The sequence below is a fragment of the Gorilla gorilla genome, chromosome 10 (genome assembly GCF_029281585.2).
Source record: "Gorilla gorilla gorilla isolate KB3781 chromosome 10, NHGRI_mGorGor1-v2.1_pri, whole genome shotgun sequence".
Classification (NCBI taxonomy): Eukaryota; Metazoa; Chordata; class Mammalia; order Primates; family Hominidae; genus Gorilla; species Gorilla gorilla.
The window spans coordinates 133463346-133485699 of record NC_073234.2 but is presented as its reverse complement, the minus strand read 5'-3'; the positions used below and the strand labels follow the sequence as shown (position 1 = coordinate 133485699).

General features: G+C 47.0%; 2 protein-coding genes across 6 annotated transcripts in view; both read left to right on the top strand.

Annotated features, from left to right (window-relative positions):
* Positions 1-16400, top strand: part of VSIG10 (V-set and immunoglobulin domain containing 10) — a 40818-nt gene extending 24418 nt beyond the window's left edge. For 3 of the 5 annotated variants that reach the window (XM_063694385.1, XM_004053970.4, XM_055358132.1), the window contains 6 exons: positions 394-654; positions 6058-6351; positions 8587-8697; positions 8989-9004; positions 11440-11648; positions 13312-16400. In XM_063694385.1, coding sequence (XP_063550455.1) covers positions 394-654; positions 6058-6351; positions 8587-8697; positions 8989-9004; positions 11440-11648; positions 13312-13364 — 944 coding nt within the window. In that variant the 3' untranslated portion in view covers positions 13365-16400. Of the gene's footprint in view, positions 1-393; positions 655-6057; positions 6352-8586; positions 8698-8908; positions 9005-11439; positions 11649-13311 lie in introns of those variants that run through there. The other 2 variants (XM_063694387.1, XM_063694386.1) reach the window with 2 other exon arrangements.
* A 2306-nt stretch (positions 16401-18706) lies between these two features.
* Positions 18707-22354, top strand: part of WSB2 (WD repeat and SOCS box containing 2) — a 28913-nt gene continuing 25265 nt past the window's right edge. Inside the window, exon 1 of the mRNA XM_031016607.3 lies at positions 18707-18957. Within this exon, the coding sequence (XP_030872467.1) occupies positions 18945-18957 (13 nt within the window). The 5' untranslated portion in view covers positions 18707-18944. The remainder of the gene's footprint in view (positions 18958-22354) is intronic.

The window sequence follows — 22354 nt, the reverse complement described above, 5'->3', positions numbered from 1 at the left end:
AAAATAAGCAGGGCGTGGTGGCGCATGCCTGTAATCCCAGCTACTTGGGAGGCTGAGGCAGGAGAATTGCTTGAACCTGGGAGGTCGAGGTTACAGTGAGCCGAGATTGCACCACTGCACTCCAGCCTGGGCAACAAGAGCGAAACTCCTTCTCAAAAACAAACAAACAAACAAACAAAAAAAGAAATGCAAAGGCGAATGAGACCCAGGTCAGAAATTCAACACCCAACAGAGGAAGCCTGACTGTTGTCAGGCATGAATTTGTGCTAGGAGCTATTAGATGCTAACACTAACTGGGGTTGATGTCTCTCTGAGATGCCATCCTTAGAGCCAGTCCAGTGGCTGATCCTAGAGTCTGTGATTCAGCCCATGCTCTTCTCTGGTGTTTTGCAGACCCCCCTCCATCAGCTCCCCAGTGCTGGGCACAGATGGCATCAGGATCGTTCATGCTGCAGCTTACCTGTCGCTGGGATGGGGGATACCCTGACCCTGACTTCCTGTGGATAGAAGAGCCAGGAGGTGTAATCCTGGGGAAGTCAAAGCTGGGGGTGGAAATGCTGAGCGAGTCCCAGCTGTCGGATGGCAAGAAGTTCAAGTGTGTTACAAGCCACATAGTTGGGCCAGAGTCGGGCGCCAGCTGCATGGTGCAGATCAGTGAGTCTGTTTTGCTTTGTCTTGGGGTTGGAGTTTCCCTGCCTTCCTTTCTCCTAGGAGAAGCATTTGAGAGTTCTTCTGAGGAAGAAATCCCTGGATGTCAGGGCGGACTGAATTCCTTCCCTTTCTCCCTTTCTTTTTCTTTATGTTTCATCTTTTTCAAATTTTAGAGATGCTTAGCTCAAGCTTCTTCATTCTAGTCCAAGCTATTTTCCACTTGACAGATACTAATTGAGCCCCTGCTATGTGCCAGGTACAGTTTCTACGTGCTGAGGATGGAGCAGTGAACAAGACATATGAGGTTCATCGTCTTTTGTGTCTGTCCATTTACTGTTGCTGTAAAGGAATACCTGAGGCTGGGTAGTTTATAAAGAAAATTTTTTTTTTTTTTTTTTTTTTTTTTTAGGCAGAGTCTCGCTCTGTTGCCCAGACTGGAGTGCAGTGGCATGATCTTGGCTCACTACAGCCTCTGCCTCCCAGGTTCAAGCAATTCTCCTGCCTTAGCCTCTTGAGTAGCTGGGACTACAGGCATGCACGATCATGCCCGGCTAATTTTTGTATTTTTAGTAGAAATGGGGTTTCACCATGTTGGCCAGGCTGGTCTCGAACTGACCCCAAGTGATCTACCTGCCTCCGCCTCCTAAAGTGCTGGGATTATAGGTGTGAGCCAGTGCACCTAGCTGAAAATTACTTTATTTGCTCATAGTTCCGTAGGCTGTGCAAGAAACATGGCACCAGCATCTGCTTGGCTTCTGGTGAGAGCGTCAGGCTGCTTCTGCTCATGACAGAAGGTAAAGGGGAGCCAGCTTATGCAGAGTTCCATAGTGAGAGAGGAGGCAAGAGAGAGAAGGGAGGTGCCAAACTCTTTTTAACAACCAGCAGTGGCTGGGCGTGGTAGCTCACACCTGTAATCTCAGCACTTTGGGAGGCTGAGGCAGGTGGATCACTTGAGGTCAGGAGTCTGAGACCAGCCTGGGCAACATGATGAAACCCCATCTCTACTAAAAATACAAAAATTAGTTGGGCGTGGTGGCGCATGCCTGTAGTCCCAGCTACTCAGGAGGCTGAGGCAGGAGAACTGCGTGAACCCAGGAGGCGGAGCTTCCAGTGAGCCGAGATCGCACCACTGCACTCCAGCCTGGGCGATGGAGCGAGACTCCATCTCAAAAAAAGAAAATAATGACAAAAATTGTAATTACTTTTGTAGTAAGCTAATAGAATGAGAATTCACTTACCCAAACACCTTCCATTAGGCCTTACCTCCAACACTAAGGGTCAAATTTAAACATGAGATTTGGAGGGGACAAACATTCAAACTATAGCATCTAGTTATGTAACAAATTACTCTCAAACATAGTGGCTTAAAACAAGAATAACCATTTATTATCTGACGATTTCTGTGGGTCAGGAATTCAGAGAGGGCACAGTGGGCATTGGGGATGGTTTGTCTTGGCTCTGTATGTCTGGGGTGTCAGCCGGAAGAATTGAAGGTTGCGGGGCTGAAATCGTCTGAAAGATCTACTTTTGAAGTCCTCACTCCCATGCCTGAAAACTATTTCTTCTCCATGTGGGATTCTCCATAAGGCTGCTTGACTGTCTTTCCAACATGGCGGATGGCTTCCCTCAGAGCAAATGATCCAAGATGGAGTGAGTCAAGCTGATGCTATCCTTTCTATGACCTAGCCTCAGGAGTTACATGGGATCCCTTCTGCCACACTCTGTGTCTTAGAAATAAGTCCAGCCCACATTGAAGAGGACTGGGAAGAATTAGGCACCATTTTTTGAAGGGAGGAGTGTCAGAGAATGTCTGTACATATTAAAACCACAAACATTCCTCTTTCACAGAGCTTATATCCTGGGTGGCATGGGGGTAGAAGGAAGACAGAAAGTACAAAAACAAGTAAGATAGGTCCAGATATGATAATAATTATGAGGATAATAAAATGGTATATATAAAAGGGAGGCCTTTATAAGAAGAGGGGCACTTTTCCTAGGGTGGCAGGGAGGTCTCCGTGAGATGGTAATAATCTATCCTTAGAATGAGAAGGAGCTGGCTAGGTGAAGATCCGTGGGCTGAGTGTTCCTGGCAGAGGCAACAGCAAATGCAGAGGCCCTGAGGTGGAAACAAACTTGGCATTTGAGGACCCGAGAGAAGACCAGTGTGGCCGGGGCGTCGTGTGTAAAGTACTGATAAAGCTGGATGGAGGTTGGGGGTTCAGTTGTGTCCCCCCAGTAGATATGTTCAAGTCCAAACCCTAATATCTGTGGATATGACTTTATTCAGAAAGAGTCTTTGCAGATGGAATCAAGTTAAGATAAGGTCATAGTGGATTAGAGTAGGCCGTAATCCAATGACTGGTGTCTTTCTTTGTAAGAAGGGAGAAGGCCGGGCGTGGTGGCTCACGCCTGTAATCCCAGCACTTTGGGAGTCAGAGGCAGGAGGATAGCTTGAGGCTAGGAATTCAAGACCAGCCTGGGCAACACAGACCTTGTTTCTACAAACAATAAAAAATAAATAAAGTAGCTGGGCATGGTGGTATGCACCTATAATCCCAGCTACTGGGGAGGCTGATGTGAGAGTATTGCTTGCACCTAGGAGGTTGAGGCTGCAGTGAGCGGTCACTCCAGGCCTGGGTGTCAGAGTGAAACTCTGTCTCAAAACAAAAAAAAGGGAAAGGTAAGAGAGATCAGAAGCGCCAGGATCAGTCAGATGTGGTAGCTCATGACTGTAATCCCAGCACTTTGGGAGGCCAAGGACGGGCATATCGCTTGGGCCCAGGAGTTTGAGACCAGCCTGCGCAACACAGCGAAACACCATGATATGGTTTGGCTCTGTGTCCCCACCCAAATCTCATGTTGAATTGTAACTCCAAATATTGGCAGAGGGACCTGGTGGGAGGTAATTGGATCATGGGAATGGATTTCACACAAACACTAACACTAACGATAGGTGATGAGTGAAAAAAAAAAAGGGACCGTGCATAATTTTCATGATATCCATCACACAGATAAACAAAAATGTCCTCACATTCAAAGCCATCCTGGGCCGAATTTAGCCCGCAGCTGCAGGTTGGACAAGCTTGCTCTAGAGCGTCCAAAAGGAACCAGCTCTGCCAACATCTTGATGTTAACCTTGTAAGATCATTCTAGACTCCTGGCCTCCACAACTGTTAAGAGAATAAATGTGCTTTAAGCCACTAAGTTTGTCACAATCTATTACATCAGCAATTGGAAACAAATACAGCTGCCCTCTTGTCCCCTTGAAATCCTTGTCAGATATGTGTCCATTTTTATACGATCAGTACAGTTTTTATGTGTAGAAGTGTATAGCATAGAAGGAAGGCTTATGGATACAGTAGCCAGTTTATCCTGGTTTGCGCAGAACTCTCCTGGTTTTAGGACTGAAAACTCCTCATTCTGGGAATACTCCACGTCCTGGGCAGACTGGGACAGTTGATCACTCTGAATCCTAGCTGCATTGCCTATTTAGTTCTGTAGCATTCAGCAAATTACTTAACTTTCTCTGTGCCTCCGTTTCCTTATCTGCAAAATGGGCATAATAACAGGGTTGCTGTGAGAGTGAATTGGGTTAATACGTGTAACAGTGCCTTGCCCACAGTAAATGCTTAGTAATCTTAGGCTTATTATGATGTAAGACGAGGTGTGGTGCAGAAATTTCTGGAGTTGGCCAGGCACGGTGGCTCATGCCTGTAATCCCAGCACTTTGGGAGGCCAAGGTGGACGGATCATTTGAGGTCAGGAGTTCAAGACCAGCCTGACCAACATGGTGAAACCCTGTTTCTACTAAAAGTACAAAAATTAGCCAGGCATGGTGGCGGGCACCTGTAATCCCAGCTACTTGGGAGGCTGAAGCATGAGAATCACTTGAACCTGGGAGGCAGAGGTTGCAGTGAGCCAAGATCATGGCACTGCACTCCAGCCTGGGTGACAGAGCGAGACCTTGTCTCAAAAACAAAAAAAGAAAAAAAGAAATTTCTGGAGTTGCTTCATTAGGAAGGAAATGTAGTGTTCCTGCCTTATCCATGAGGGATATGTTCCTAGATCCCCAGTGGATGCCTGAAACCATGGGTAGCACTGAACCCTATATATATATACATATATATATATATATATATATATACACACATATATATACACACATATATATGCACATATATATATACACATATATATACACACACATATATATACATATATACACATATATACATATATACACATATATATACATATATACATATATAACCATATATACATATACACATATATACATATACATATATACATATATATATACTATGCTTTTTCTTATACATAAATATGATAAGGTTAATTTATACATTAGGCACAATAAGAGATTAACAATAGTAACTAATAAAAAATAGACAAGTATAACAATACACTGTCATAAAAGGTATGCGAATGTGATCTTTCTCTCAAAATATCTACTCAGCCTTCTTGTGATGAAGAAAGGCTCATGCAGATGGTGTGAGATTTCGTCACATGACTCAGAACAATGTGCAGTTTAAAACTTAGGAAATTGTGAATATACTTAAAAGTACTGCAAGAAAAGAAAAAATAAAAAATGTATGAATTGGCCGGGCATGGTGGCTCACACCTGTAATCCTAGCACTTTGGGAGGCTGAGGCAAGTGGATCACCTGAGGTCAGGAGTTTGAGACTAGCCTGGCCAATATGGTGAAACCCCGTCTCTACTAAAAATACAAAAATTAGGTGGGCGTGGTGGCTCATGCCTGTAATTCCAGCTACTTGGGAGGCTGAGGCAGGAAAATCTCTTGAATTCAGGAGGCGGAGATTGCAGTGAGCTGAGATTGCATCACTGCACTCCAGCCTGGGTGACAAAGTGAGACTCCACCTCAAAAAAAAAAAAAAATTGTTCATTTCTGAAATTTTCCATTTAATATTTTTGGACTGTAGTCAACCATGGTAACTGAAACCTCAGAAAGTGAAATCACAGATAAAGGGGACTGGGGCCGGATGCGGTGGCTCACGCCTGTAATCCTAGCACTTTGGGAGACTGAGATGGGCAAATCACCTGAGGTTAGGAGTTTGAGACCAGCCTGGGCAACATGGTGAAACCGTCTCTACTAAAAATACAAAAATTAGCCAGGTGTGGTGGCGCATGCCTGTAATCCCAGCCCGGGAGGCTGAGGCAGGAGAATTGCTTGAACCCGGGAGGGAGGCAGAGGTTGCAGTGAGCTGAGATCGCACCACTGCACTCCAGCCTGGGCAACAGAGCAAAACCTCCATCTCAAAAAAACAAACAAACAAACAAAAAAAACTACTGCAGTTTTCCTGCAGATGTCAGGCCATGACTTGAATCTCTTTAAACATTTGTCTTTGTTTACCTTCTGATCACCAGGGGGTCCCTCCCTTCTCTCTGAGCCCATGAAGACTTGCTTCATTGGGGGCAATGTGACGCTTACATGCCAGGTGTCTGGGGCCTACCCCCCTGCCAAGATCCTGTGGCTGAGGAACCTTACCCAGCCCGAGGTGGTCATCCAGCCCAGCAGCCGCCATCTCATTACCCAGGATGGCCAGAACTCCACCCTCACCATCCACAACTGCTCCCAGGATCTGGATGAGGGCTACTACATCTGCCGAGCTGACAGCCCTGTAGGGGTGAGGGAGGTGGAAATCTGGCTGAGTGTGAAAGGTGAGTGGTGGAACTGGGCCTGAAGGAGGAGGGTTCAGAGCTTCAGAGCACCCAGCATCAGCATGAGGACAGCCTGGTGCCTCCCTACACATGGGTCACTGCCAACTGGGAGAAGGCATATCTGCTTGCTTATGACTTGACAAGGTGGCTGGAAGAAATTATTATCCAACCCTAAACTCACTAATATTTCCATAGGTAGCAAAAATTACATAATATCTATACACACCAACGAATAGATATCTAGTGTATGTCAGTTGTAAAGCATAGCAGCAAAATGAACACCTAAGAAACTATCATCCCACTGAGGATACAGAATAGTACCAACATGCATTAGGTTACTTGTATGTCTCAGGGCCAGATTTGGAAACAACGATAGGGCTGGGCACAGTGGCTCACGCCTGTAATCCCAGCACTTTGGGAGGCCGAGGTGGGTGGATCACTTGAGGCCAGGAGTTCGAGACCAGCCTGGCTAGTATGGTGAAACCCCGTCTTTACTAAAAATACAAAATTACTTGGGAGGCTGAGATGGGCAGATCACCTGAAGTTGGGAGTTCGAGACCATTAGCTGAGCATGGTGACAGGTGCCTGTAATCCCAGCTACTCGGAAGGCTGAGGCAGAATTGCTTGAATCTGGGAGGCGAAGGTTGCAGTGAGCCGAGATCACGCCACTGCACTTCAGCTTGGGTGACAGCGCGAGAATCCACTTCAAAAAGAAGAAAATAGCAATAGAATTTTAAAAACAGGATGCCTGCTTAAATTTGAGTTTAGAAAAATAAATACTTTTTTTTAAGTATAAGTGTGTCCCAAATATTTCATGGGACATACTTACACTAAAAAACTATTCATTGTTTATCTGAAATCCAAATTTCACTGGGTATACTGAATTTTACCTGGGAACCCTCCCTGTAGGCCTAGTCTTATCTTGGGCCTCTCTCGAAAGGTAACCATGGTCCTGAATTTTAAGTTTTACTATATATGTCTATACTTATTTCTTTTTATTTTATTTTTTATACAGATGAGGTCGCACTGTGTTGACCAGGTTGGTCTTGAACTCCTGGCCTCAAGTGAGCCTCCCATCTCAGCCTCCCAAAGTGTTGAGATTGCAAGCATGAGCCACCACACCTGGCCTCTTTCTTCCCTTCCCTTCTCCCTTTCCCTTTCTCTTCTCCCTTTTCCCTTTCCTACCTTCCTTCTTTTCTTTCCCTCCCCTCCCCTCCTCTTTCTTTCCTTTTTTTTTTTTTGAGACGGAGTCTTGCTCTGTCACCCAGGCTGGAGTGCAGTGGTGCGATCTCGGCTCACTGCAAGCTCCGCCTCCTGGGTTCATGCCATTCTCCTGCCTCAGCCTCCCGAGTAGCTGGGACTGCAGGCGCCCGCCACTGCACCCGGCTAATTTTTTGTGTTTTTAGTAGAGATGGGGTTTCACTGTGTGAGCCAGGATGGTCTCGACCTCCTGACCTCGTGATCCGCCTGCCTCAGCCTCCCAAAGTGCTGGGATTACAGGTGTGAGCCACCGTGCCCGGCCCTCTTTCTTTCTTTGAGATGGAATTTTGCTCTTGTTGCCCAGGCTGGAGTGCAATGGCGCGATCTTGGCTCACCGCAACCCCCGCCTCCCGGGTTCAAGTGATTCTCCTGCCTCAGCCTCCCAAATAGCTGGGATTACAGACATGCACCACCACACCTGGCTAATTTTGTATTTTTAGTAGAGACGGGGTTTTAACATGTTGGTCAGGCTGGTCTCGATCTCCCGACTTCAGGTGATCCGCCCTCCTCAGCCTCCCAAAGTGCTGGGATTACAGGCATGCGCCACTGCGCCCGGGCTCTAGTACCAATTCTTAGATAGTGCTTCCTTTGCTCAAGACTCTGTCATGTATCAATTATATTTACGTGTGGACCCGCTCCTGGACTCTCTGTTCTGTTCTGTTGATCACTCTGTTTATCATGGCATTGATAACTCTCACACTCGTACTTACCATGGCCTTAGAAATAGTCTCAATGTTTGGTAGACAGAGAGATTTTAACTTTCCATTGTTTGTTCACATTCCCTGCTCCATCTGATCCCCACAAACTCTCTGAGGTTGGGTGATAAAATATTTATCTGGCATTACAGACAGGTCATAAGCCTTACCCAAGGTCAGGAATCAAGACAAGAACTGGATCCACGCAGAGAAAGGGAGGTGTTGTTCTAATTGCACACATGTCTGATGGAAGAATCAATGGTGTGATTTGTCTTTACAGAACCTTTAAATATCGGGGGGATTGTGGGAACCATTGTGAGCCTCCTTCTGCTGGGACTGGCCATTATCTCAGGGCTTCTGTTGTATTATAGCCCTGTGTTCTGCTGGAAAGGTAAGGGCTCCCCGGGTCCCTTAGCTTCTCTTCCAGACTTTTGAAAAGGTGCGGGTTGGGGAAGGATGGCCCCTGTCATGCTCCCACCTGAAGTTCTGTTCTCTGGGCTTCTTTGCTGGGTCAAGATATACAGTAATAAGTCACCTAAGTACCATCCCGGGACACCCTATCACCTGTCATATTGAGTCAGTTTTCTTATTTGTTCCTCTAGTAAATGTTTGCCTGATTAAGAACCTGTCAGGTTGAAGTGGATGTTACTGGATATTAATGGTTTTTCCTTTCTCTCTTCAGTAGGAAACACTTTCAGGTGAGTGTTCCCTAGAATCAAACCAAACACCCATTCCCGCATCTGTCTTCACTTCTGTTTTGTTCCCTTCCTTTCATAAGAACAATAATAGCAACTACCATTGAGGACCTACGATGTGCTAGACACTGGCCTAGGGATTTCATCAGGTATTCTTATAAACCCTTTCATCATCTCCTCAGGGTGGTGGTGACATCTCCATTTTCCAGATAAGGGGATGGAGGCTCAGTGAAGTAATTTCTGCAAGCTCATTCCAGAAGAAAGGAGCAGTGCCTTCCTTCAGGTCCAGGTCTAATCAGTTCCAAAGTCTGTGTTCTTTTACAACGCCAAACCTCAGGGCTGGACACATTGCAGGTCTGTCATTGAGACAGAAAGACAATGTGTACATTTTGAGCCAGTCATTCATGCATTTGTTTTATTTAATTTTCTAAAAAGAGCTAAAAGAAAGAATCAGTCATAGTCTTAAGTTTCTTTTCTTTTTTTTTTTTTTTTTGAGACAGAATCTCTCTCTCTTGCTCAGGCTGGAGTGCAGTGGTGCAATCTCAGCTCACTGCAATCCCTACCTTCCAGGTTGAGGCCATTCTCCTGCCTCAGCCTTCCGAGTAGCTGGGATTACAGGTGCGCACCATCACGCCTGGCTAATTTTTGTATTTTTAGTAGAGACAGGGTTTCACCATGTTGCCCAGGCTAGTCTCGAACTCCTGGCCTCAAGTGATCTGCCCGCCTCGGCCTCCCAAAGTGCTGGGATTACAAGCATGAGCCACTGCACCCAGCCAGTTTTACAGTGTTTTGGAAGACTACTATGAGCATGCCCAGAACCCCCTCCCAAAAGGAAACCCCAGTAGGGGCGAAGGAACCAAATGGAACTTGTGTATTTCATTTCCTAAGGAGATTCTGGGTGGGAGCGGAGTACTCTTCTCTATGATCCTATGGAAAAACAGTTCTTTACCTATTCAAAATGACAGGATATTATTGACCTGGGACCATCTTTCGTAGCAAAACATTACCTTTACTGCCCTGTATTGGAGGGCCATTCTCAGTAAGTCTGTCATTCCCTGGGCTTATTTCTCTATGGAGGCATCAGTGTGGTATAGTAGGAAAAGGCACTGAGACCATTGGACCTGGGTTCAAATGACAGCTGTGCCATTCCCAAGCCCTGTACCCATAGAAAATCCCTGACCCTTTCTGAGCCTTAGTCTCCTGATTTGTTTCACCAGGGGGTTTGTGAAGATTAAATGACAATGTGACACAGCTCCTCGGGCAGGTGACCGACCTGTGGCGTTCATTCTTCTTCCTTAAGAAATGCATAGTCCAGGCTGGGTGCAGTGGCTCACGCCTGTAATCCCAGCACTTTGGGAGGCCGAGGCGGGTGGATCACCTGAGGTCGGGAGTTCGAGACCAGCCTGACCAACATGGAGAAACCCCATCTCTACTAAAAATACAAAAAATTAGCCTCATGTGGAGGCACATGCCTGTAATCCCAGCTGCTTGGGGGGTTGAAGCAGGAGAATTGCTCGAACCTGGGAGGCGGAGGTTGCGGTGAGCCACGATTGTGCCATTGCACTCCAGCCTGGGCAACAAGAACGAAACTCTGTCTCAAAAAAAAAAAAAAAAAGAAGAAGAAGAAGAAATGCACAGTCCAGGCCGGGCACAACAGTGGCTCATGCCTATAATCTCAGCACTCTGGGAGGCCAAGGTGGTTGGATCACTTGAGGCCAGGCATTCGAGACCAGCCTGGCCAACATGTTGAAACCATGTCTCTACTAAAAATACAAAAATTAGCCAGATGTGGTGGCGCATGCCTGTAGTCCCAGCTACTTGGGTGGCTGAGGCAGGAGAATTGCTTGCACCCAGGAGGTGGAGGTTGCAGTGAGCCAAGATTGCGCCACTGCACTCTAGCCTGGGCAACAGCGCAAGACTCCATCCCGAAAAAGAAAAAAAAAAGAAATGTATAGTCTGAAATGCAAAGTCTGGCTGGGTAGGCAAGCTAGTGAGCTGGTGATAAATAAACTATAGCATGGACTCTAAATGCAGTCATTAATTTAGGTCTTTAGCAGGAGGGAGAGTACTTTACCTGGGTCTTCCAAAATGAGGAAGGGGAGAGATTTTGGTAAGTAGAGCAGAATGAGGGCATTTCAGAAAAGGAAAAACATTTGTCTACCTGCTGTAAGGGGACATGAAATGGTAGATGCCTGGGACAATATGGTCACCTGCCCAAGGAGCAGGGGAGTAATAAACCCAGCATGAGATACCATCATCTGAAGCAATTTGTGGCAGCATCTCTGCGGTTACCACACCATCACCTCATTACTTCACCAAGCTGTAATTTTCCATATTACTAATGGGGTTGCAAAGAATCTAGTGTTTCCTATTCAGTGAGGGCTGAAGTTGGGAAAAATAAGAAATCTTCTTGATTATTTTTCCCCTTTGGAAATTAGGGGACAAAACATGGATGATGTCATGGTTTTGGTGGATTCAGAAGAGGAGGAGGAGGAGGAGGAAGATGCTGCAGTAGAGGAACAGGAGGGAGCACATGAGAGAGAGGAGTTGCCAAAAGAAATACCTAAGCAGGACCACATTCACAGAGTGACCGCCTTGGTGAATGGGAACATAGAACAGATGGGAAATGGATTCCAGGATCTACAAGGTAAGCTCTTTTTCCTTAAACAAACAAACAGAAAACAAACAAAAAAAGGCACGTTGGCTCACGCCTATAATCCCAGCACTTTGGGAGGCCAAGGTGGGAAGATCACTTAAGCCCAGAAGGTCAAGACTAGCCTGGGCAACATGGTGAGACTCTGTCTCTATAAAAAAAAAAAAAAGAAAAATTAGCCGGTCATGGTGGTGTGCACCTGTGTTCCCAGCTACTTGGGAGGCTGAGGATCACTTGAGTGTAGGAAGTCCAGGCTGCAGTGAGCTATGATCACACCACTGCACTCCAGTCTGGGCAGCAGTAGGAAACCTGTCTCAAAGAAAAAAAAAAAAAAAGCCCACAAACCTCTGAACTGCTCCAGTGAGCTTCCCAGCAGGAAATCTCTAAGGGGTGAGTTTAGTTTTTTTAAAAGGCTGGGGAAGATAGCTAAACTTTAGTCTAGAACCTGAGACTACTATCAACTACCAACATGAAAATCAAATTGACAAACACTTATCAAGGTCCTGGTCTAGGGTAGGCACAATATTGGCATTGTGGGAGAACAGAAAATAGAGACTGGTAGTGTCTGCATGCAGGGAGCTTTACAAGACCAGTTCAGGCCAGGTGCAGTGGCTCACGCCTATAATCCCAGCATTTTGGGAGGCTGAGGCAGGTGGATCATTTGAGGTCAGGAGTTTGAGACCAGCCTGGCCAACATGGTGAGACCCCCATCTCTACTAAAAATACAAAAATTAGCTGGGTGTGGTAGGTGCCTGTAATCCCAGCTACTTGGGAGACCAAGGCAGGAGAATCACTTGAACCCGGGAGACGGAGGCAGCAGTGAGCCGAGATCGTGCCACTGCACTTCAGCCTGGGTGACAGAGTGAGACTCTGTCTCAAAAAAAAAAAAAAAAAAAGGCCAGTTTAGGGGAAAAAACTAAAACCTGCAGGGGAAATGGAAACAGGAGCAAGACTGAACCAACACATTGAGAGAGCAGTAGAGGAGCTGTTGCAGGAAGATATTTGATTAATTGCCTGATGGACAACACATTTAGAAATTATAGGCACGGTTGCTCATGCCTGTAATCCCAGCACTTTGGAAGGCCAAAGTGGGTGGATCGCTGGAGCTCAGGAGTTCGAGACTAGCCTTGGGAACATGGCAAAACGTGTCTCTACTAAGAATACAAAAAATTAGCTGGGTGTGTGGCATGTACCTGTAGCCCCAGCTACTTGGGAGGCTGAGGTGGGAGAATCACCTGAGCGTGGGAAGTTGAGGCTGTAGTGAGATGAGATTGTGCCACTGCACCAAAATTTATAGGACCTCAGAGAAAGATAAGAGCCCGGAGAGGTGTGCTGGTCAGGGGAAGCTTTATGGAAGAGGTAGACATGAAGCAAGGCGTTAAGACGGCTGAGTTGGAATAAGCAGAAAGGAGAGAGGGCGTTTCAGGTGAGGGGAGGGGCGTGAGCTGAGGACATGAAGGGTGGCTGGTATCAAGCATGCCTAGAGGTTCTGAATGTAGAAAACAGGGAAAACACACGCTGCCCTACCTTCTCCATGAGATCCCATTCTGTGGCTCACCAGGAAAGGACTAGAAATCACTGAGATGATTGATGACTGACGGTGGAAATAGAATCACACTCTGATTACAAAGCATTGGGTTTATTTCCCCCCGTACAGATGACAGCAGTGAGGAGCAAAGTGACATTGTTCAAGAAGACAGGCCAGTCTGAAGAAGAGGATGGTCCATGGTTGTCTTGCTCCGAAAGCTTGGAAAGCTACATTGAAGACGAGCTCTTCATTCAGCTTTGACTCCACCTGCACCCCTGGCGGGGGCTTGCACTAACAACGTTTGGGTCTCAGCAAAAAACAAAACCAAGCACACACCTTTCCTTCCATGTATTGAAAAACATTGGTTTGATTTGCTCTAAGTTTTCCCAATGATGTTTAAAAGCTTTCAGAAGGAAAGCTGCTTTGGTGTCTGAGGTGCCACTTCTGCTGTGAATCCTGGCTTTATCCAGGTTGATCTACTGTGATAGATGCTGATTTAGAGGGAACAGAGGTCAGGGAAGCACTGGGTCTTGGTGCCTTTTGCCACTTTTTTTTTTTTTTTTTTTTGAGACGGAGTCTCCCTCTATTGCCCAGGCTGGAGTGCAATGGCACGATCTTGGCTCACCACAACTTCTGCCTCCCAGGTTCAAGCGATTCTCCTGCCTCAGCCACGGCACCTTGCAAATATCAGCTCCTTGGAACAGGTGAAGTTCCAGGTACCAATGCCAATCAGAAGAAGGCAGTTTGGTTCAGGCTTTGGAGTTAGAAACACCTGAAGTTGAATCTGGGCTCTGTTGCTTCCTTCTTTCATGGGCTAGAGCACGACTCTTTACCTCTCTCTTGGCCTCAATTTCCTCACCTGTAAAATAGATGAGGAAATTGCTCACTTATTGTTGTCTCGTTCTGAAAGCTTGGAAAGCTACATTGAAGATGAGCTCTTCATTCAGCTTTGATTTGACCTGTACCCCTGGTGGGGGCTTGCACTAGCAACATTTGGGTCTCAGCAAAAAAACCAAGCACACACATCTTTCCTTCCATTTATTGAAAAACATCTTTGTAAGATCCATTCATTGAAAAACATAATCCATTTATTGAAAAATATCTTTGTAAGATCACCTGCTAAATATGAAAATCTGACTTGAATTTGTACGCTTTAAAGTTGCGTATCTGCTCTAGTGGGCAGGACCTAGGGCTTAAAGGGGGACTTCCTTTCTCCAATTCTAAGAACTGGGACTCTAAAATGAGAAGCTGGTTGTCTGAAGTAACCCTGCAGGTGTGGTTGGGGAAGGTCTGTTTTCTTGGATGAAGGAACTAAACTAAGCATATCAGAGCACTGTCTTAACCAGTTTTATTTCCCTGGAGATAGAATTCTTTTAAAACGAGTTAGGGAGCTGGTAATAGGAAGTGCCTTTCATTATAACTACATTTTGCAGAGCTTCATATTTATATACAAGCCTCCTAGGTGATACACTGTTAGCTTGCAGACTTTCCTATGCTTCCTATTTCTCCTGTTGCTTTCAAAGAAGGCAGGAGACACATTTAATAACGGAGTATCTGGTGATAAGAATTGCTTGGGCAAACCAGCTCATCTGGACTGTTTCTCAGTCTTGGAAATGGGAAGAGGAAAACTTGTTTCCTTCCTGCTTCTTAAGGATATTCTGAGGGTACACTGATCAATAACACTAAATTTGGAATGAAAATACCATGTGATGAGTTTAGCCTGCTGATGCTTCCAGTAGATCCTTGTATAGTTTCAAGATTTAAGTTTTCCGATTTCATATAAATTTCTTAAAGTCGAGGACCTTATAAGGGTGCAATGGATGTTTGCTAAATATGAAAAACTGACTTGAATTTGCACTCTTTAATGTTGCGTATCTGCTCTAGTGGGCAGGACCTAGGGCTTAAAGGGGAACTTCCTTTCTCCAATTCTAGGAACTGGGACTCTAAAATGAGAAGCTGGTTGTCTGAAGTAACCCTGCAGGTGTGGTTGGGGAAGGTCTGTTTTCTTGGATGAAGGGATTAAACTGAGCAAATCACTAGAAATATGCCCTGTCCCCTGCTCAGAACATTGGGGAGCTCAAGAGTGGGCTGCAATGTGCACCCCTCAGGAATAGCTGTGAATTGCAGGTCTACTGGCTTTTGGCTTTTTGTCTTTTGCTGCAAGGTACCCCATGTACTTAACCATTCTCAACAGTGTAAATCAGTGTCATTTTAGAATGAGATACTCAGCTTGCTTCTAAAGTCACTGAATTACTGAGTGAGTCTCTCCTTTAGAGTCTTCGGCAACCAAATTCCAGAATTGAAGAGGCTACTACTCAGAGGCAACAAGATTAAAAAAAGAAAACACAAAAACTGTTGAGGTGAAAAAAAAAAAAACCCCTAGCTAGGAACACAGAGAATGTTTTGTAGGATCACTGGGATATTTTCCACAACTTCCTCTTCTCTAGCACACACATCTGTTGATAGGAAATATTTGAGGGTTTTTCCACTACCAAATGGGAGCTTCATGGTCCTGGTGTCAAACACTATAAACCTTTGACCAACTGAGCTGTGACTGCTGTCACATATCTGAGTCCTGTGTGCACAGTAATATCGTGGGTCAGGTAAAATCCAGGTCTTCAAGTTTTAAGGATTTTTTGAAGAATTCGGGCTTAAGACGATCCATGCCCAAATCCACAAGCTTGTTGACAGTGGATTACAGTTTGTGTGGCAAAGTCCAAGTTGTTACACTGTGCTTTAAAAAAAATCTTACCTGCATGTATTGTTAACTTAGAGACCATGAGATCTATTTATCAGGACCAGGAAGATACACACTTCAGGTCCATTGCAACTGACTTTTTTCTTGTTTTTCTCAAACCCTGGTGGACCCTGGGAAGGGGGCCTCCATAATTCTGTGGCTTTGATATTAGCCCCAATTCTCACAAGCACATACAAGCCCCATAATTGCCGCAGGAAAACACAAGATGGAAAATTGCAATAACCCATGCACTGAGACTTAGAAAATCATCCTTACTAGGTAAAATGTATTATGATGCAATAAGTGCCAACTGATGTTTCTCACGTTGGGACTGGCCAGGAACTGCTGCAAAGAAAAATAAGCAGCTCCTTCTCCATTATTTACATTTTAAGATGTGGTGGGGGGAGGTTGGGAGAAATTAGTTCTGAGGTTATCATATGCCTTTTTTAAAAGATAATGGAATAAAGCTATTTTTAAGTAAGTGCTTTTGTGATCTTGATTGAGACCTGGTTAGTAAATTGAAAGACTTGGAAAAACGAACTTGCCAAAAAAAATTTTTTTTACTAGCTTTTTAAAAATTGGTAACAATATTCTTCTCACCTCAGCCCCGCCTTTTTTTTTTTTTTTTTCCTCCAGACGGAGCCTCCATCACCCAGGCTGGTGTGCAATGGCAAGATCTCAGCTCACTGCAACCTCCACCTCCTGGGTTCAAGTGATTCTCCTGCCTCAGTCTCCCGAGTAGCCGGGTTTACAGGTGCCCGCCACCACACCCAGCTGATTTTTGTATTTTTAGTAGAGATTGGGTTTGGCCATATCGGCCAGGCTGGTCTCGAACTCTTGACCTCAGGTGATCTGCCCGCCTTGGCCTCCCAAAGTGCTGGGATTACAGGCATGAGCCATCGCGCCCTGCGACCTTACCCTTTTATTCTTTTCCATGACGTGTACATAAAAGCGAGGCCTGTAAGACTCCAGGAATCGAAGGAATTTGGGAGACAAAAAATGGAGACTCAGAAAATTAGAGAGGAGAAAAATGGGAGGGGGGAGGCTGGACAATAAAACGGGGGTCCTCAGGAGGCAGGAAATTAGCGATTAAATGGGAGCAGAGGTGGAGGAGGCCGACACTGGTGGCAGAGATAAAAGTGGAGTCCCAGAAAAAGGGGTGCGCTGGGCCGTTTTTAAAATTGGGAAACATAAAAAATACCCAGTGGAAAATGAAGAGAGAGAACGGGGCATGCTAAAGTTAACATGGGCGGCGAGAAAGGGACAGGTAGCCAGCAGAAAAGGGGGAGACTGAGAAACCGGCAGGTTCAAAAAAAAGAACAAAAAAAAACCGGCCAAGTGGGGTGAACAGGAGTGTAACCCAGGAGGCCAAACGGGACACAGGAAGGACGTACCCAGGGCTCATAAAACAGGGGCCTGGGTAAAAAAAAACGAAACATTAAAACGGAGAGACCATGGTGAAAAAGAACACGGGAACCTCAGTTACCGTAGAAAACATAGGTTGCGTTAGAAAGCAAAGAAATTTAAAATGGAACCACTGCGATCCGGAGCTCTGGGACCAGTGATCGGCAAATGGAGAGGGCACTTGGAGGGAAGCGAAGAAAGGCGGGGAGAAAGGAATGAGAGGCGGGAGAGTGACTTGAATGAAGCTGACACCAAGAACCGCGGGAAGAGCTTGGGCCCAAAGCAGGAAAGGGAAGCGCTCGAGTTGGGGGTAAGGGGAGGCATTTTGGGGACAATGAGCTGAGCTCAGTAAGAAATCCCCAAGCCACTGATACTACTGGGGACCGGACAACTAAGAAATGGGGTCTTTCAGGCATGAAAAGCCTCCATGATGACTCCTGCCCTGGCCCTGGAATGTTAAAAAGGGGGCGTCTGACCCAAGCGAGCCATTTCTTGAGGCTATGCAGGTAGACAGGGAGAGCAGGTTTCTCAGGGGGACGGGGATAGGCGAGGCTGTCGCAGTAGGTAGTTAAGGGGACAGTCTTCTTCCGAATCGCTCCTGCCCCGTTTTTTATCTCGTTCCCACCCCCACTCCGGTTTTCACCCTTCCCTCCTCTCCCCACCGCCCCGTTTTCTCCTCACTTCCCTCTCCCATTACCGGAGCCATTGAGTAGCCCCCCTTGTTTTACCCTAGCCTTGACCCTCGCCGCACCCCCCAATTCTTACGTCCTCCCCAGCACCCGGTTATTACACCTTCCTTCCACCCCCTCCCCATTTTCCCCTAAGCCCAGCTCTCCCCCAGGTTTCTTCTCGGCCAGTGTTCCCTCCACCCTATTTCTCCCGCCCCCATTTTTACCCGTTTCCCCCCTCATCGGCCTTCGCATGGCTCCATTTTCACCTGCCCCTGCCCCTCCCCTCGACTTCGCTTCAGCCCCTTTGGTTCCCCTTACCCCCACAGCCCTCAGTCCCCCTCTCTCCGTTTTCCCCGGATCGCCGCTTCCCCTGCTTGGTTTTTCTCTCAGCCCGGCTCTACCACTCTCCAACACCCCCTTTTCCCCTGAGCCCGGCTTCCCCTACTCCGGTTTCTATCGCTCCCCTTTTCCCGGTTTCCCTCAGCTCTGTTCACCTCCCACCCTTCCCCGTTTTTATCCGGCGCTGGTTCCCCTCAGGACCCCGCACTACCCCTGGGTTTTATCCCGTTCGCGCCCCACCCCGTTTCCGCTCAGCTCCCCCCACCCCTGCCCCATTTTTATCTGGTTCGCGCGTCTTCCCCGCCCCCGTTTCCCCTCAGCAACCCCTCAGCTTTTATCCCGTCAGCGTACCGCCCCCCCGATTTTCCATCTTCTCCCTCAGCTGCCCCCCACCGTTTTTATCCCGTCCGCAACCCCCCTCCGTTTCCCCTGCGCCCCGCCCCCGCGCGTCTCCGCCCGCGCCCACCGCCATGTGACGGGAAGCAGCTGATGGCCTCTCCGGGCGGCGGCGGCGGCCTGGCCGGGGCGGGCGGCGCGGGGGCGGCATGAGGGCCCGCGGCCCGGGGGGCTGAGGCGCCCGCCGCCTGCCGCGGGGGCCGCTCGCGTCCTCCATGGAGGCCGGAGGTGAGTGGAGCCGGGCGCGCCCGTTCCCGCCCGGCGGGGCCCTGGCCCGTTCTCCCCGGGGAGGGGGGAGGCGACCCCGGGGCGGGCTGGGCGGGGTGGGGCGGGGGCTGGACGCGGCGGGGGCGTCCGGCCTGGGAGGTCCGCGCGGGGCCGGCGGGGGTGTGCGCCCGGCGACCAGCTTTGTTTCACTTTCGTTGTCAGTGGCCGCCACCCTTACTCCCGCCGGCGACAGGATCGGGAAGATCGGGCTTCTGCGGGAGGAGATTCCCCGACCGGGACAGAAGGGGCTCCCGGGTGGGACTCGGGGCGGGGGGCACCAAGCCCTAAAACGGAGATCCCCAAGGGGGTGGGTGCCCCTGGGTACCCAGGTGCCAGGGGACGCACTTGCATGTCTGGATGGGAGTCACCTCTGTCCCTCACCAGCTGTGTGATCGTGACAGTGGACAAGCCACTGAACCACCGCCACCCACGTCTCAGTTTTGATCTGCAAAATGGGATAATTCTAGTACCTTCCTCGGATGGTGGTTGGGACCCGGTAAAAATGGGGTCTGGGGTCTGGGTTGCCTATTGAAACAATCTATTCCCAGCCTCTCCCACTGGAGATTAATTCAGTGGAGGTGGGGCGGGACTGGAGACGCTGATCCCTGGTGACATGTATGATCAGGCAAATTTAGGATACACTGATGGGTGGGGACCTTGCCTCTATTCTTGTTAACTGCCATCCCCATCAGAAGACAACGTGGAAGTCAGAGGATATTGGATATACCTCAATCCAGCCCAGATGAACATAAAATCTCAGTGGGAAAGGTGTCTCTTATGCAAGGGGAAAAAAACCCCAAGACGTATGCACGCCTTGGCCCTCTCCCCTCCAACGACCTTCCCTCGGAACCCCACTTGGGATAGATTTAGAATTGATTCCGGGAGTCCCAGGTCTTGAAGGACCCGAGTTTAAATGTAATTTCCTTAGGAGAAATTTTCAGAGCAGGTTCAAGGCCTAGGGCTCAGAATTTGTTCCAGAACTTCATTGTAATCTTGCAGTCAAGTTCAAGCTTCATCCTGGTCTGGAGGGTTCTGATTGCTGATGGCTTGTTACTGTGGGTGGGAAGGTTGAAATCTGGGTATTCCCTGGGGTGGTGTTACTTTTTAATTTAGGAAATGACATTTCTTTGTTTGCTGAAGTCAGGCATTGAGTTAAAGGCAGCTCTCTCTCCTTCCCATCTAGATAAGGGCTTTCTTTTCAGTGAGTGTTACCCGTAGAATTCTTTTTAAAAGGGCCCCTACTGTTTGTGTAGATCCTATGTGAATCTTTTTATAGCTTCCGTTTCATTTCCATTGCCTCCTTACAGTTCAATCGGAAAGCAATCTGTAGCTAGCCTGCCTTTTTAACAGAAATCTGTTTCCAGTTCTGGGGTTTTCCTAAAGATTGACAACTTCGTTTTGAGGGTGTGGGCAGGGTTGTTGAGAGCTGCCAAGTTACTGTACAAAAAAGGCCAGAGTTATAACTTATTTTCAAATGGAATAAAGCCCATTGTGAAGGGAATACAATGGGCAACAGTTGAAATCTTCAGAGCAATGGTTAGACTTCACTTATTCATTCAGCAAATATTTGTTGAACGTCTACTATGTGCCAGGCACCCTCTAGGCCAGCCCCGACCAATAGAAGTCTAATGTGAGCCACGTATGTAATTTAAAATGTTCAAGTAGCCACATTAAAAAAAAGAAAAAAGAACTAGGTGACAATTTAAAAACTCTTTCAATCCAACATGTCTAAAATATTCCTGCTACATGTAATCAAATAAATTGTAATGGTTTAGATTTTTTTTTGTGCTAAGTGTTCAAAATGTGTTGTGTATTTTATACTTACAGCCCATCTGAATTCTGACTTGCCACATTTCAAGTGGTTGGTAACCACATGTGATTTCCCTATTAGACAGTGTAGCCCAATAGCAGTGAACTGGCAAGTTTGGATGGGTTCAGAAAGAGACAGACAATAAATACGTAAAAATGACAGGCAATCAAGAAAATATCAACCAAACGCTCTGGAGTGGCTCACGCCTGTAATCCCAGCACTTTGGGAGGCTGAGGCGGGCAGATCACTTGAGGTCAGGAGTTCGAGACCAGCCTCACCAACATAATGAAACTCCGTCTCTACTAAAAATACAAAATTAACCAGGCGTGGTGGTGCATACCTGTAATCCCAGCTACTCAGGAGGCTGAGACAGGAGAACCGCTTGAACTGGAGAGGCGGAGGTTGCAGTGAACCAAGATCTCGCCATTGCACTCTCCAGCCTGAGCAACAAGAGTGAAACTCCATCTCAAAAAAAAAAAAAAAAAAAGAAAATATCTAAGTGATGGTTATAAAGAAAATCAAATGGTTAAAGGAAAGTGAATTGTGCCAGGTGCAGTGGCCCAGCAGTTTGGGAGGCCAACTTGGGTAGATCACTTGAGCTCAGGATTTTGAGACCAGTCTAGGCAGCATGGCAAAACCCCATCTCTGCAAAAAATACCGAACTATAGGCGCGTGCATGGTAGAATGCGCCTGTAGTCCCAGCTACTGGGGAGGCTGAGATGGGAGGATCATCTGAGCCTGGGGAGGTCGAGGTTGCAGTGAGCCGTGATGGTGCTACTGCATTCCAGCCTGGGCAACAGAGCAAGACCCTGTCTCAAAAAAAATAAAACATAAAAAAGGAAAGTGTATGGTCACTTTAGATAGGCCAGGATGGTCTCTGAGAAGGTGACATGAGGACCAATCCCTGAATGATAAGATGGAGCAACTGAGGAAAGCTTTTGAGGCCGGTGGAATATCTAATGTACATGTCCTGATACAGGAAAAATCACCTAGCTTCCTGCTGGCTGGGGTCATAGCTTTCATCTCTGTGTTAAGGCTAACTGCTTTGCCTAGAAGAGGCTTATAATATATACCTTTCCATTCAGCCTGATTGTCCAAACACATCCCATTGTTTAATTAGAAAACCCTGATCCAGGGCCAGGTGCAATGGCTTATGCCTGCAGGAGAATCGCTTGAGCTCAGGAGATCAAAACCAGCTTGGTCAACATAGCCAGACCCCCATCTCTACTAAAAATTTAAGTTAAAAAAAAAAAAAAAAAAGCTGAGTGTGGTGGTACGCCCCCGTAGCCCCAGATACACAGGAGGCTGAGGCGGGAGGATCACTTGAATCTGGGTGGGAGGTTGAGGCTGCAGTGAGCTGTGATTCAGCCACTGCACCCCAGCCTGGGTCTCAAAAAAAAAAAACCCAAATATATATATATATATGAATATGATATACTTGAAATTTGCTAAGAGTAGATTTTAAGTGTTCTCACCACACAAAAATAAGTATGTGAGGTAATGCATATATGGTAATGAGCTTGACTGAGCCATTCCACAATGTATACA